This window comes from Scophthalmus maximus, chromosome 1 (genome assembly GCF_022379125.1).
Source record: "Scophthalmus maximus strain ysfricsl-2021 chromosome 1, ASM2237912v1, whole genome shotgun sequence".
Taxonomy (NCBI): Eukaryota; Metazoa; Chordata; class Actinopteri; order Pleuronectiformes; family Scophthalmidae; genus Scophthalmus; species Scophthalmus maximus.
Window position 1 is genome coordinate 23,040,942 of NC_061515.1, and position 12,865 is coordinate 23,053,806.

General features: G+C 50.7%; 1 protein-coding gene across 4 annotated transcripts in view; it reads right to left on the reverse strand.

The window, feature by feature from the left end:
• Positions 1 to 12,865, reverse strand: part of LOC118304010 (nck-associated protein 5-like) — a 124,826-nt gene that overhangs the window by 54,106 nt on the left and 57,855 nt on the right. For 3 of the 4 annotated variants that reach the window (XM_035629628.2, XM_035629629.2, XM_035629632.2), the window contains one exon: positions 7,188 to 7,251. In XM_035629628.2, the coding sequence (XP_035485521.2) occupies positions 7,188 to 7,251 (64 nt within the window). Of the gene's footprint in view, positions 1 to 7,187; positions 7,252 to 8,730; positions 8,742 to 12,865 lie in introns of those variants that run through there. The other variant, XM_035629633.2, reaches the window with a different exon arrangement.

The following is a 12,865-nucleotide window of genomic DNA, read 5'->3' on the forward strand; positions in this document are numbered from 1 at the left end:
ATTTCGGCGATTTAACAAGCCCCGGGGCCATTAAATCAAACATTACCATATCTTTATATGGCCAGATATCCCCCTAGCAATACATTACGGTGTCTCTCAGTTGAAATGTTTATCGTCTACAGCAACGACATGGCTTTTTTTTTCTTCTTCTTCTTCTGCGGCACAGAGTATGCCAATTGAAAGCATATTCTTTGACAAGCCGTCGCTGCAAAGGCAACACGCCTTTCAGCAATGCCCTGGGAAGACATCTCAAAGTCAACACTGGGGATGGCCTGTCATGAAAACATGCTTGGCAACTTTTCTGTGAGAACATTTACTTTGGTTAATCCAGCGACTGAGCGGATAATCCTCTCACTTGACGGCCCTGTCATGGGCCCCCGGGCTGAAGGGTGGGCGCACCGCCGCCTTCCTCCTGCGGAGGGCAACATTTCACTGGGATAAAACTGGAGATGCACGTTGCAGCAGCTCGCACACAAACACAGATCTATCAAACAATAACAGCGGTTGGAGGGGGGAAAGAAAAAAAGACGCAATATCAAATGGAATAGGCCAAGTAATCTATAAAATGGCCCGGGCAGGATTTTAAATCGGTCTACTGAGCCATATATCTGCAACAAACCCAGATTGGGTCTGTCAGGATTAAATTTGACCTCTGTCACCGACGCGACCGGTTTCATTTCCTGCTTGATAACAACTGCATCCATCTAGATATGACAGAATTTATCACCATCAACATGTAAAGCCTGCTACGCAAGGGACAGCGAGATGCCATCGATTTTCAGGGCACTAAATGTGCTGGGATAAAATGAAAAAAAAAATCAGGCGGCAAAGGAATTGCAAACGTTTGCCATTATGCGTGTTGTGTTATGTCGCGTGCTGTCGCGGGCCTTCATACGACCTCCACGTTTCCTTTATGGACACTCACGTGTCTAATGTTGTACTAGCTGCAGTGGAGCCCCATGAATGTAGCTCGCCCCTGTAATTGGACGGCATTAGATGGTAATGGTATTCATCCGAGCTGAATTACTGGAAGACTCGAAAGCCCCCCGATACCCTCCAAGATGCACAGAGGACTCTAAATTAATTAGAGACCTTGGCCTCTCCTTGTTGTCCTGGCCGCAACGCCGTCTCCCATAAAGAGAAAAAAGCTGCAGTGCAACGTTATCAGGTTAAGTGCACAGCCGCGGCCTCGTCTCCGGTTTTCGCGAGGACCTCGTCCATCTGCGACTGTACATGTCTTGTGTACATTAATGCAATGTTTGGGGTACAGTTCATGGGGGCTCAATAATCTCCTCTCGTTACACAGAAAGCCCCCCCCCCACAGCCCCTTCAGTTGGGGCTCTCTGCGTAATCAAAGGGCCGGGAGCGGATCTCTGGCTCGCTGCTAAAGCAAACATCAGGGACACAATACGTCGCGCAGGTTCTTCATTCATAAATAAAACATGCCACTAGGCAGTTTGTGTCTTTGTGTGTGTGTGTGTGTGTGTGTGTGTGCTCATCAGCAAAACTGAAGTCACATGACAGTGTAACACACTGCTTGGCTGGCACATGTATATGAAGACATTCAAATTAAATATCATTAAAAGTATTTCAATTCCAGGACGGAAGGGGAGCTGCGGGTGTTTTTCGTCGTGAGGAGAAATTCACGGGGAGCATATGTTTTTCCGAGATGATTTGTTACAGAAATAAGGTTGAGAGTAAACAGTGTTTTATTCTCTATAAAGAAGAAAAAAAAATCCCGTGTCCCCCAGGGGCTCCATCAATTCAATTATCGTGGAGAGCCACTACATCAGAGTGTACCACTTCTCTCTGAGACAGCCTCCGGCACTATAGCAAATAATACACACACCGCAGGAATATGCTAAATCATAAGAGTGGCCCATTTATCATTGCCATGGGAGCTCCCCCCTAGCCCACCTCACCCCACCCCGCCCGCACACTCCGAGTCATTCAGTCACACACACGTACACTCTGGAGAGAGTGGGTGAAAGGGATGGTGTGGAGATGGCGATTTGAGCCTGGCTGTCAGCGCTCGTCACCGGGTGAATGTGCTGAGCGCTTGGGGGTGGGGGGGGACCCCCATCTCGACCCTCGCCCCTGTCCACGGCTGATAAAGCCAATCTGCCGAGACAACACCTGAGTCCCCCCCCCCCCCACCCAGACCTCCACGCTGTCACACATCTCCCAAACAGCTGTCAGAAACACTCCATGAAGGCCCCCGACCGCGGTGAACCTCCTCGAGGGGGCCCGAGCCTTTCTCCCCGTCCTCGAAAACACTTCTTTATCTGCCGAACGCACGCAACAAAACATGTCCATCTCAAAGGTGCTTTCACGGCGGTTTGATCATTAATAAACCATTGCCAATGATATCTTGGACCAATTACAGCAAACTAATTAAACCATGGTTAGGAGTCCTAACTCATGACTTCGTGTCCCTCTTTGTGTGTGGCTGCACAGACACTGAGTCGGTTCTCTTCAAACTCTGCAATCTAGAGGATTTCTTGCAAAAAATTTTGACCCAGTTAAGAACAAGGTGGATTTAAGTATTTTCACGTCAAAATGTTGCCCTTTGCTACCCGTAAAAGTTTTTTTTAACTTTAAATATGGATACAATTAAAACCATATTTCTACAAAAAATGCATCGCACTGTATAATATTTAATAACGCAGCTAAAGGAATCAGTTGAGAGAGTTTCATCTGTGTTTAACATATAGTTTCACTCACCACATTTCCATCTAATAACGTTGGTATTCAACGGAAAACCTTTTTTATGTATCTACAATATCCGCAGATCAGTTATGCAAAGTTTGTAGTTGTGGCAGACAAACTTTGGTTAAGGTATGGTAAGGGTTTATCAACTCTGCACATGGTTAAGTGAAAGGTATTTAAGTTCCGTACACTGAAAAACTAAGTTTGGAGAAAGCTTGTGGTTATGGCAATCAATGCAGTGAAGGTTATGGGGGACTAGCATCTGATCTACGCGGCTACGAGGTCAAGGTCATCCGCGAAAAACTTGGACTGCAACCACTTTCTATGTGAAGTGCACACACTACATCTGACACTGAGGAGACACACGTTCAGTGAAACCGCCTCAACCCACAAGCCATGAGAGTTCATTTGTTGACTAAGAAAGCTTGTAAAGAAGAATGTTCAGCCTGATGGACAATTTCAATTTCAGTGCAGTGTTTCCAACTACGTCCTGCAGCCTGTGGCATATGAAATATGTGTATTTATGGACAGGAATAGCTGATTCCTATCAGGACTCCAGGGCTTATTTCACCACACTGTTCCATTTATATTCCCTAAGCCAGCAGCTCCCTCCTTATCTCTCACTTTCTCCAGAAAAATACTCCGGAGAGGTCTGATTTTTACCAACACAATTAAGTTCCATGAAAAAAACAACACAATGCCACATGTTAGAGCTTCGCCCGTCCACGAACAAACCGGACACTGCACAGCAATCGTCCCGGAGACTGGCCGTGTGTGAAGCGACCGTATGTGTGCGAGGCTCGTATCTGTTTAAGCTCAGATATCGCGGAGCGGCCGCAAAAACCCCAAAGAAAAATAAAGCCAGCTCCTCTCAAAGCCGGGTCGTTTGTTTTCACATGGTGTTTGCACAGCCATTTCCAGTGGTCACAGTCTTACCCAACAGTTTTAAAGGCCTGTTTTAATGGAGAGCGCAGCCCCCCCCTCACCCCCCTCTGCCTGCATTTACAAGCCTGCACGCATACTTCTGTTTTCTGCCTGACAGGAAACCCAGCATCCTGCCCCTGACGGCCTCACATTGCACTTCTTGAGTGGCATCAAAGGGAGTTGTGGGAGACGGAGAGCAGCCCTGCCCTGCGCCACGCCTCTGGCTCGGGGTGTGAAGGATTCCAGAGGCAAACCTCCCCCCCAAAACACCTACAGCGGCGGCGAGGCTGTGAATGAGCGGTTTGACTCGAGACAGACAGGGCACGGCTTGTTGGAGGGAAAACTGAGGCCCCCACAGAGGAGCAAGAAATCCGTGACCCGTGCTCTATCTGACACCTGACGGGAAATCCACTGTTTTCCTTCTGGGAGTTTTAAAGACTTGTGCTCTGGCGGCGCGGGCCAAAAGACACCATGTCCAGGCCCTAATATAAAGTTCGAGAAACAAACAGCGGTCCAAGGCGGGCGGGTTCTGGTGCCTGCTCAACCGTATCGCTTCGGACCACGAACAAATGCGTCTTGTGTGGCCATATTTGTGGGGAAATACCTCGCAGACGCTCACGCACCCCGGAGCCTGAGCGCCGGCCGCGAATCACTCCAAAAAAGGTCTCGTGGTGGGACTCTCCCAGATGATCCGTGACAAAAGAGCGGCGTGTGCTTTTCGCGCTGCCAGTGGCCGTCGTGCTCCGCGACGGGAGGCCCAATACGACACCCGCGCTCCTCAGTAAACCGCGTCGTTCATTGATGTCCCACTCATGGCTGTACACAACTGCACAAGCCAGACCCGTGCATGACCGTAAAAGATGCCTCTCGCTCTCGTTCTCCCTACACAATGCACATGTGCTTGGTGCAGCAGGACGTACAGCGAACCAGCGCCGGCCTTCAACGGGTGGCACCGCTTGCCTGATCGCGTTACACAGTGGAGACTAATGGATGTAGAGAGCTGAGACCAAGGCAGGGAACAGAGGCTGTCGGAGAGAGGCATCCGATACGGAGCCACTTCAAAAAGTACGTGGCCGCTTTAATCTGTCTCTCCGGGTTAGTCCCTTGGCAGGCGAGGATTGGTGGGGTGGGGTGGGGGCGGGGTTTGGGTAAGCGAGTGGGCATGGAGGTGGGCGTCAGGGGCGTGGGAGTCTGCAGGGGCTGGTGAGCGGCTCCCACTTCAACACCGCCAGCGCTTTGACAATTATCTCCCCGGTGCAGCAGCCCCTCTTTTTCATCTCCGCTGAGGAACCGAGCCTGAGCTCCGAAGCCTCCCAGGAATGCCAGAGAGAGAGAGAGGGAGAGAGAGTGCAAGGGGGACTCCGACGGGGATAATCCCAATTTCAAATGGAGCTTAGTGATATCCCCCTCCTCCCCCTTTTTTTTTTTTTCACCCCCAATCCTGTCTGGCACAGATAACTCATCCCATCTCCCTCCACCCTGAGCATGCGCCGACAGCAATTGGCACACCCCTCTAAAAGTAATAATTAGCATGTCATCCACTCGCGTGAGAGCTCGGCCTTGAGCAGAGCCTCCCGGCGTGGGCAGATGATATATTCTTTCAGGCCGTGCCGAGGTCAGGGGATGGAAGGTTATTGCTACGGGCGGAGGTGTCGACGCACAGAGGTGTAGCCCTTGAGGGTGTGGACACACAGACTGAAATTACGCTGGGTACACATAGAGGAGGGAAGTAAGAGAGTGCCCTCGGTGGTAACTCAGGATCTTCCATGCTACATGTGTTCACAAACGTTCTCAACGGAGTGGTTTGGTGATGTTCAAACGGAATCTCGAGCTTTTATTTTGGCAGGAACCAAAGGTGGGTCTCCAGGTGAGTTTCCTGGCGCTGTTTTCTGTGATAACAGATACATACGACTTGCTCACGAGCTAAACTCTCATGGGGCTGACCTCCTATTTAATCACGGTTCATCGCGTGGTTACAAATGCCTTGCTTGTGGCCAATTCTGTGTTCTTTGGCCCTTACATCATCGCGAAGCGAGTTAAACTTAGCGACCACGCTCTATTTCCTTGCTACCATTTGCTTCTCTGGCAGTCCATCATTATTCATGACACACGAGGTCGAGCTGCAGGCTGCACCTCCTCTCCGTGACCACCGGAGAAGACGGACAAACCCATAGTGCACGGAGAGGCGCCGGACGGGTCGCAGCCGGTCATCGGACTGAAGTTTTGGTTTCAATATTTCTACGTGGTGCTGATGAACGGCAAGACGAGAGCGAAAACTCCAGCCTACCACTCACATGACTTGAGGACCAGAGTTCATTGGTGGATGCAAGATACATTTTTACTGATCCCAAGTATATCTACCCACTGCGGTAATCAATAGCGAGCCTTCGTGTTTCACATGCATGACGGGGGAGCGGGGGGCAGTATGTGGGTCACCGAGAGGCCAGGGAGGCGGAGAAGCGGTCGAACGTCGTGGAAAAGGAGTATTCACAAGCACGTGGCATCCTCCTTGTGTCCGTGCTCAGGAAATTCCGATGTACACAAACCCCTGGAAGCGTCAGCATCTCCGTCTGCTACCAACTGAATTAGTCAGCTGATTATTTACAGTTTGTCGACATGGTGTATTTATGAATATATATGTGGAAAGCCAGCTGAATCATCACATACATATTCATAAATGCAGAATGGTTGGTAACTACCAACTAATTCAGTTGGTAACGGCGCAGGGAGTCGGCGTATTGCTCAAGGGCACTTCGGCACCGCAGATCCGAGCCTGAACGGCACAAAGAATCTGCAGTGCTGAAGTGCCCTGGAGCAATACGCCGATTCCCTGCGCCGTTCCGTGTCTGACCCAGTGCTCTGACCTCCCCTCGCTGTGGGGGGGAGGGCTCTAACCAAACATTCCTCCTTCAGGAATCAATAGAGAATCGCAAAAAACAATCGTGCGAAAATTCCCAGCGTATCAGTGCGTCGGCGCTGTGTGCGCCGTGTTGCTCTTGGCCGGCCGCCACGGAGGAAAATCAGGTGCGGCCCGAGCAGCTGGGCCTGCGGTCGGAGCCTCCGCTCGGACGCTGCGATCAGCTGAGCCGAGCTTCATCACATGGTTAGACAAACATGCTCTATCCACACGTCGGCAAGTAACGGAGAGAGAGATGCACACTTTGACCCATTTTCCGTCCTTTCACAAGTTCCTCACGAAAAAGAAAGCGGAGGCACAACATCAGCAATTTCCCGTCTAGTCGAGTACAACGCGGTGCAACGGCGGCCGCTCAACTGCAGGCTTGCGATGTTGCCCAACCTGACCGTGCCATCTGAATACCTAAATGTCTGAGCGGGACTTGAGGCCGCAATACTTTTTTTGAGTAAAATGTGTCACAGAGCAGTGGAAACTAACAAAAACCAACACAAATGCACACGTCTCTGCAGAACCGTGTCCTTTAAGATGGACTGCAGTAGTGGTGTTGAAACTCTAAAGGTTGACTTTGGCCCGCCGTCACTGTGGCTTCTCTGGCTCTGCGCAGATTACAGGGCCGAGCGGCTCCACTGTACTTTACCATTGTTCCTTCGCTCTTGCTCCGTGCGACTTCCCTCTGCAGGCGAGCCACGGCCAGCTTTTCCCTAAAGGGGAGAGGAGAGAGAAATGAATCTACGTGTCATTGTTCAGTGAGTGTCACAATCAGACGGACAACGCCGTTGCACCATATTTGAATTTTCTGTCTTTGCACCAAATCCGGTAGAAACCACAGAGAAAACAAAAGCCTCTGTAGCAATATTTGAACTGATCAAAAGATAATCGGACACTCCGCCAAAACACACACTTCAATCAATCAATTATATATCAATGATCTGATATTTAATCAAATATATCAAATATGAGAAACCAGCAAGAGTTCTCTCTTCCATCTTTCTCTGTCTTGTGCCTATCAGCAGAAACCGCAGTGGCCTGCCAGCAAATCAGCACGCACACACACACACACACACACACACACACACACAGCGCAAAGAAGGGGTCGTCCTCTGACCACGCAAAACAAAGAGCATGCAGTTCTGTCAAAGCAAAAAATAGCTTGGAGGAAACAAAAACCAGGGCATCCTCGCGCCAGAACTAAATTGCAGACACACACACACAATCACAACAGACTCACTCTACCCTACTCTCTCTCACACACACACACACACACACACACACACACACAAATACACACATGTGAACTGGGCTAAACAAAGAAATTGACTGTGCGGGTCCAATCCGTTTCCCACGTGAGGGCATTCCAGACTTTAATGGGATAAATCTTGGCACACTTGCGCTGGATAATAAAGAACCCCGTTTCATTGGCTCTCCTGAGGTATCACAACAACCCAAAAAACACCAGAGGAACGCTGCTGCCGCGGGACGACCCGGGCCCGCATCTGACGGCCCGCAGATGAGAAACACACACACACACACACTGTTTTGGTCATTCCCCGAGCGTCTTCATCCAGACGGCAAGTAAAAAGAAAACAGCACATGTTTGAAAGGAGGGGAAAAAAGCTTCCTTTGGCAGTGACTGACATATGTTCGGAGTCTTCGTGGTCTGCATTCGAAACGAGCGACCGCGCGTCGCCCTACCGTAGGATCACGCTCACATACATGGCCAGGTATCCTGACGAAGCCCCCGAGTTAGCCAATGAGTGCACTCAACAGCAGATCCTTTTTTTGTATTTTCCCCAAAGGGTAAAATCTTCATTGAACTCGCGCAGCACTATAATATGAGATTTAATCACAAACCATATATTGCACACAATTCAATACATGCCCGCATACAATACAGACACGAAGGCACAGATGAGCTGTAGTATTGTTTCCTCCCAAAGACATTGTGTCACGTAGTCATGCTCCATAATAATGTACTGTACAAATATCAGCTGTGCGCGCAGAGCACACACACATGGGGCCGCATGGGACCTGGGTGTATCCAGCCAGACAGTCACAAGTGATCACCTGCACATTTTTTCACATAATCTTCACCAGAGCAGACACCCCTCACCACGGATAACTCATGACCAACATCTCCTCGTCCGCCACTGACAACACATCATTATTTCTGAGCGGCTTACCTGTCGGGGGCTGGGGGGTGGAGGGGGGGGAGGGGGGGCGGGGGGAAGAAAAAACAACCCTGGTGATCAAGCCCCCAGCTGGGGATGTATGGTAAAGTCAGATGAATCGTCTGTCTGGCCCCCCCCCCCCCGACAAAACGGCGAGGCGAGCCACGGAAACAAAAACCCTACGCCACCACCGGCGTTCGCCCTGCAATGGGACCTGGCTGAACCAGCCACGGCCGAGCCTGGCAGGGGCCGATTGTGAAACACGCTGCGCGGTGGTGACAAATCTGTGAGGAAGTCGAGCAAAGCGTGAGACAAGGAGGGAGGGGGGAGGGGGGGGGTAGGTGCGCGCGCTTGGGTGTGAGTGCATTAGCACGTGTGTGTTTACATTAGGGTTTGGTGGGTTTTTTTGCGTGCCCTTAAATTTGAGGTGTGTGGGTTGCGTGCATGCGTTCATTAACGTGAAGGTGTTGTGAGAACATTCATTAATGTGTGTGTGTGTGTGTGTGTGTGTGTGTGTGTGCGCGTGTGTCCACACCTGAGACTGACTAATACCACTCCTGTTCCAATTACACAATGTGTCCCTTCCTATTACCGCACACTCTCTACTGCTTACACCATGACGCTCTACCCTGGGGGGGAAAAAAAAAGAAGACAAAAACAAAAGAAGGTTCCTCTGGAACTTCTCACTGCAGAATGTTGTTTTGTTAACAGGACCGGCCCTGGCATTCCTCCAGTCTGTGTTATGACTGAGCGTCGGCCCTGTAAGGGGTTAAGTTTCAGGCCACTTATGCACAGGCATGTTCCAGGAGCAGCGGAGCGTGAGCCAAAACTTGCGCCCCCCCCGGGGGGGGGGAAATCGGCCCCAAATATAGAGCAAATTTGACATTCGGCGTTAAACATAATTACAGTAATTGGCACGAGCAGCAGTCAAAATAACAGTCATCTCGTGCAAAATGCTCATTCGCATTCCCGTCGATGGCGGTGTGGAACTGTATTAACCCATATTGGAATGGCACGCGGACGCGACCTGTGGTCGGGCCCGTGTTCGGCAATGCGATTGTTTTCCGGGCAGATCCCGCTGCGAGTCCGTCATCTGCTCTTCGATTCCCAATCGAGGCGAGACACTTCGCCACGCCGCTCACCTTGCGGTAAATCTTTAGCAGCTGTGCAAACTGGCCGATTAAACCCGTCAGACTGAGCGAAACGAGTTATGTCGGGCAGCGTTATCTCCAGCCATCTCTCCAAAGGGGGCCGCGCGAATGCAAAGGGTCCTGTTGTATCGGCTCGCGGTGGGTCTCACACGCCAATTATGATGTTTTCATTCTCGGATAAAAACACGTGTTCCCATAAATGTCGCCCAAATAGGGTCAGAAACACGGGAGCGCCTCATTTTAAAGGGGTGATTACTGCCAAACCGGTCTTATTTTTGTAGTTAGGGCCGTTGTTTCGCGAACGGTTGTGAAAACACGAACGATGTCATACGGGGCAAGAAAACACAGGGGTCAAGACGATTGCCGGAGACAGATTTTCTGAGCCATGTTGGGAGGTAAAATTGGAGGTGAGATAACGGCAGCAAGTTTTCTCTTCTGCTTCAACGTTTGTTTACGCTGCCAGGAGCTCGGAGGCAGCGCTGCTTCCATGCCCTCTTTGACTTTTTCTTCACTGTCATTTACTGAGAATGATGACAACCCTAAACATCAAACACAAGATCCAGGTGGTAGTGAATCAGAATTGTTCTTCAGAAAAAGAAAGAACTATTTCAGGCGTCAGTCCACGACCTCTGTCCTGTGCTGTACATCCGAGCATTGGACGAAAAAACGCAAGCTGATAGTTGAACATACACCCCTCCACCTCCAACTCCTCCTCTGCTGTTCTCCTTCCTCCGTGAGCCCCATCAGCTCCGGCAGCCAATCGTGAGCGGAGCGGGGTTCGTCGTACAGGCCTCCAGCGGCTCCCGGTGTCCTGGAATCACCCGAGAGCACCGGAGTCCTCAGCGGCGGACACTCAACTACAACGCCGCCGCTCTTCTACTCCGCATCGTTGTGCATGAGCACAATTCTTGGGTCAAGCTAATTCTCCGATATTCCATGAGTTAGTTTCAGCAGGATTACACAAAAACTACTGAATGGATTTCCATGACGCGTGGTGGAAGGACGGAAAAAGAACCCAATCAATCTTGGCACAGTTCTGGACAAAGAAGCGGACGGTGTTTTATCACTCTCTTTAACTTTGCGCGATCCATGGGCATTAAGCGCACGTTGGTGCCGATCCAAGTAAAAATCCGGATCTAAATGTGGTTTCATAAGGGGGGACTGTTGGGCCTTGGCGAAGGTATGCAGTTCTCTTCGTGACTGGACAACTGATATTTCAAAATTAGAAGTCTCCGACTTGCAATGCGTACACCCAACCATTTGCTTTCCGCCCGCATGCACTTTGTACACCTCAAAGATCATCTTCCCGGCTTTTACGCATGCGATTCCTGCAGCGTCACAAGCTCTGCCGCGCTTCCTCCAAGATGAAACGGAGTTTCCTGGCCCCCCCCCCTACTCCTCCTCTGGCTCAAACGACGCGCCGGCTTCGTCTGGGGCGAGGGAGGATCCGTGGCGGCGGCGGCGGCGTGGCGGGGGCATATGCTCAACCTGAGCCGACATGTTGGCCCCCGCGCGCTTTGAACTGCGTTGTGTGAGGCCGACGGTTAGCTGTGCTGTTTTATCACAGCTCCCGCGTGCAGTCGGTGCAATCCGTTGTAAATTGTTTGCCGTTAGGTACATAATGAAAGAGAAAGAAAGTGCTGTCTCTCGCATTCTGGTTGCCTATTTCCTTCACTGTGCACCACCTTATCATCAAGTGGGCTTAATCTCTCTCCCTTGCATGGAAAGATGTTAACAGATTAAACAGTGCGTAATGCTTTCGCATTTTCCCCGCAGCGGTTCTTCCTTCAGACATAAACGCACACACATTCACACACATCAGAATGTGTAAAAGATGCATTAGTCTAAACCATCTTGCCGATATCGTCACTGGAGCTTACAGGGGGCTTACAGGGACCTCAAATGTCCACATAGCGGACTGGAAGGGCTGCATAAATGTTTGGATGAGAGCTGAGCTGCCATGCATTTATGTATTAGCATCTGCACTCCCGCTGGGTCGAGAGTCCTGATGTGCACAGTGCACGCAATCCCCCACTGGCCCACATACTGTGGAGCATCCCGTTCAGAGGGACGCGGGCTGGCAACAGTTTGGCCGCGGCGCCGGACCGGTCGTTCCCATCCTTAATCCTCCTACGGCAGTGTTATGTAACCCTCTGCGCCGATCCAAACATTACAGCCGAGCGCTCGGTGCGGGACAATGAGCTCGCCGAGGCGTTTGATAAGTTATAACATCCATCCCGGTGTGACAGGAAAACCGAGTCACAGCAGGCGAGATGGAGCGAAAATGGCCTTGTCACCGCTTTGAATGGAGAATTTTGACCTCGCATAAGGGGTAATTTTTTCACCCCTGTCCGTTTGTTTGTCGGTTGGTTTGTCATTAGGATTATGCAAAAACAGAAAACTTGGTGGAATGGGCCAATGAAGAACAATCACGTACATAGCATGGATCTTCAGCAATCGTGCAGCAAATACTGCGATGGCATCAGCCCTCAGTAAACATCTGTCTCCATCATCTGAGGGGTGGGGCTCGCACATCTGTGACCGTTTCAATTGGTCCCGATGCATTAGGCAGCTCAAATCAATCACCAAAATGCACCACCGTGGAGGCTAAACTGCTAGAAAAAAAAAACCGAACGGCTGCTCCCACCGCCTCACCCACAGCTGGTTACTGACCTCCCGCCTCCCGCCGCGGACCCCGTCTGCACCCGGAGGGGGGCAAACGGAAAAAACAGGAGCCACATGTCAGCACCTCGCACACCCAGCCTGCCAGGCACAATGAGCCTCACCTCACCGGGGCAGACCATCAATTATTGACGAGGTGAAATGTGATGAGCTTCTGCTGTGAGACACACACAAAGAACACTCGCCTCCTCGTGCTGCCATGTTAGTCCCCCCCCCCAAAAGAGACATGTCAAATAAACATGTTTTGTTCTCTGTGCTTTCATCACATTCTGTCCTCACAGACTGTGAGGACTCCAAGCATGTGTCGGGTCACC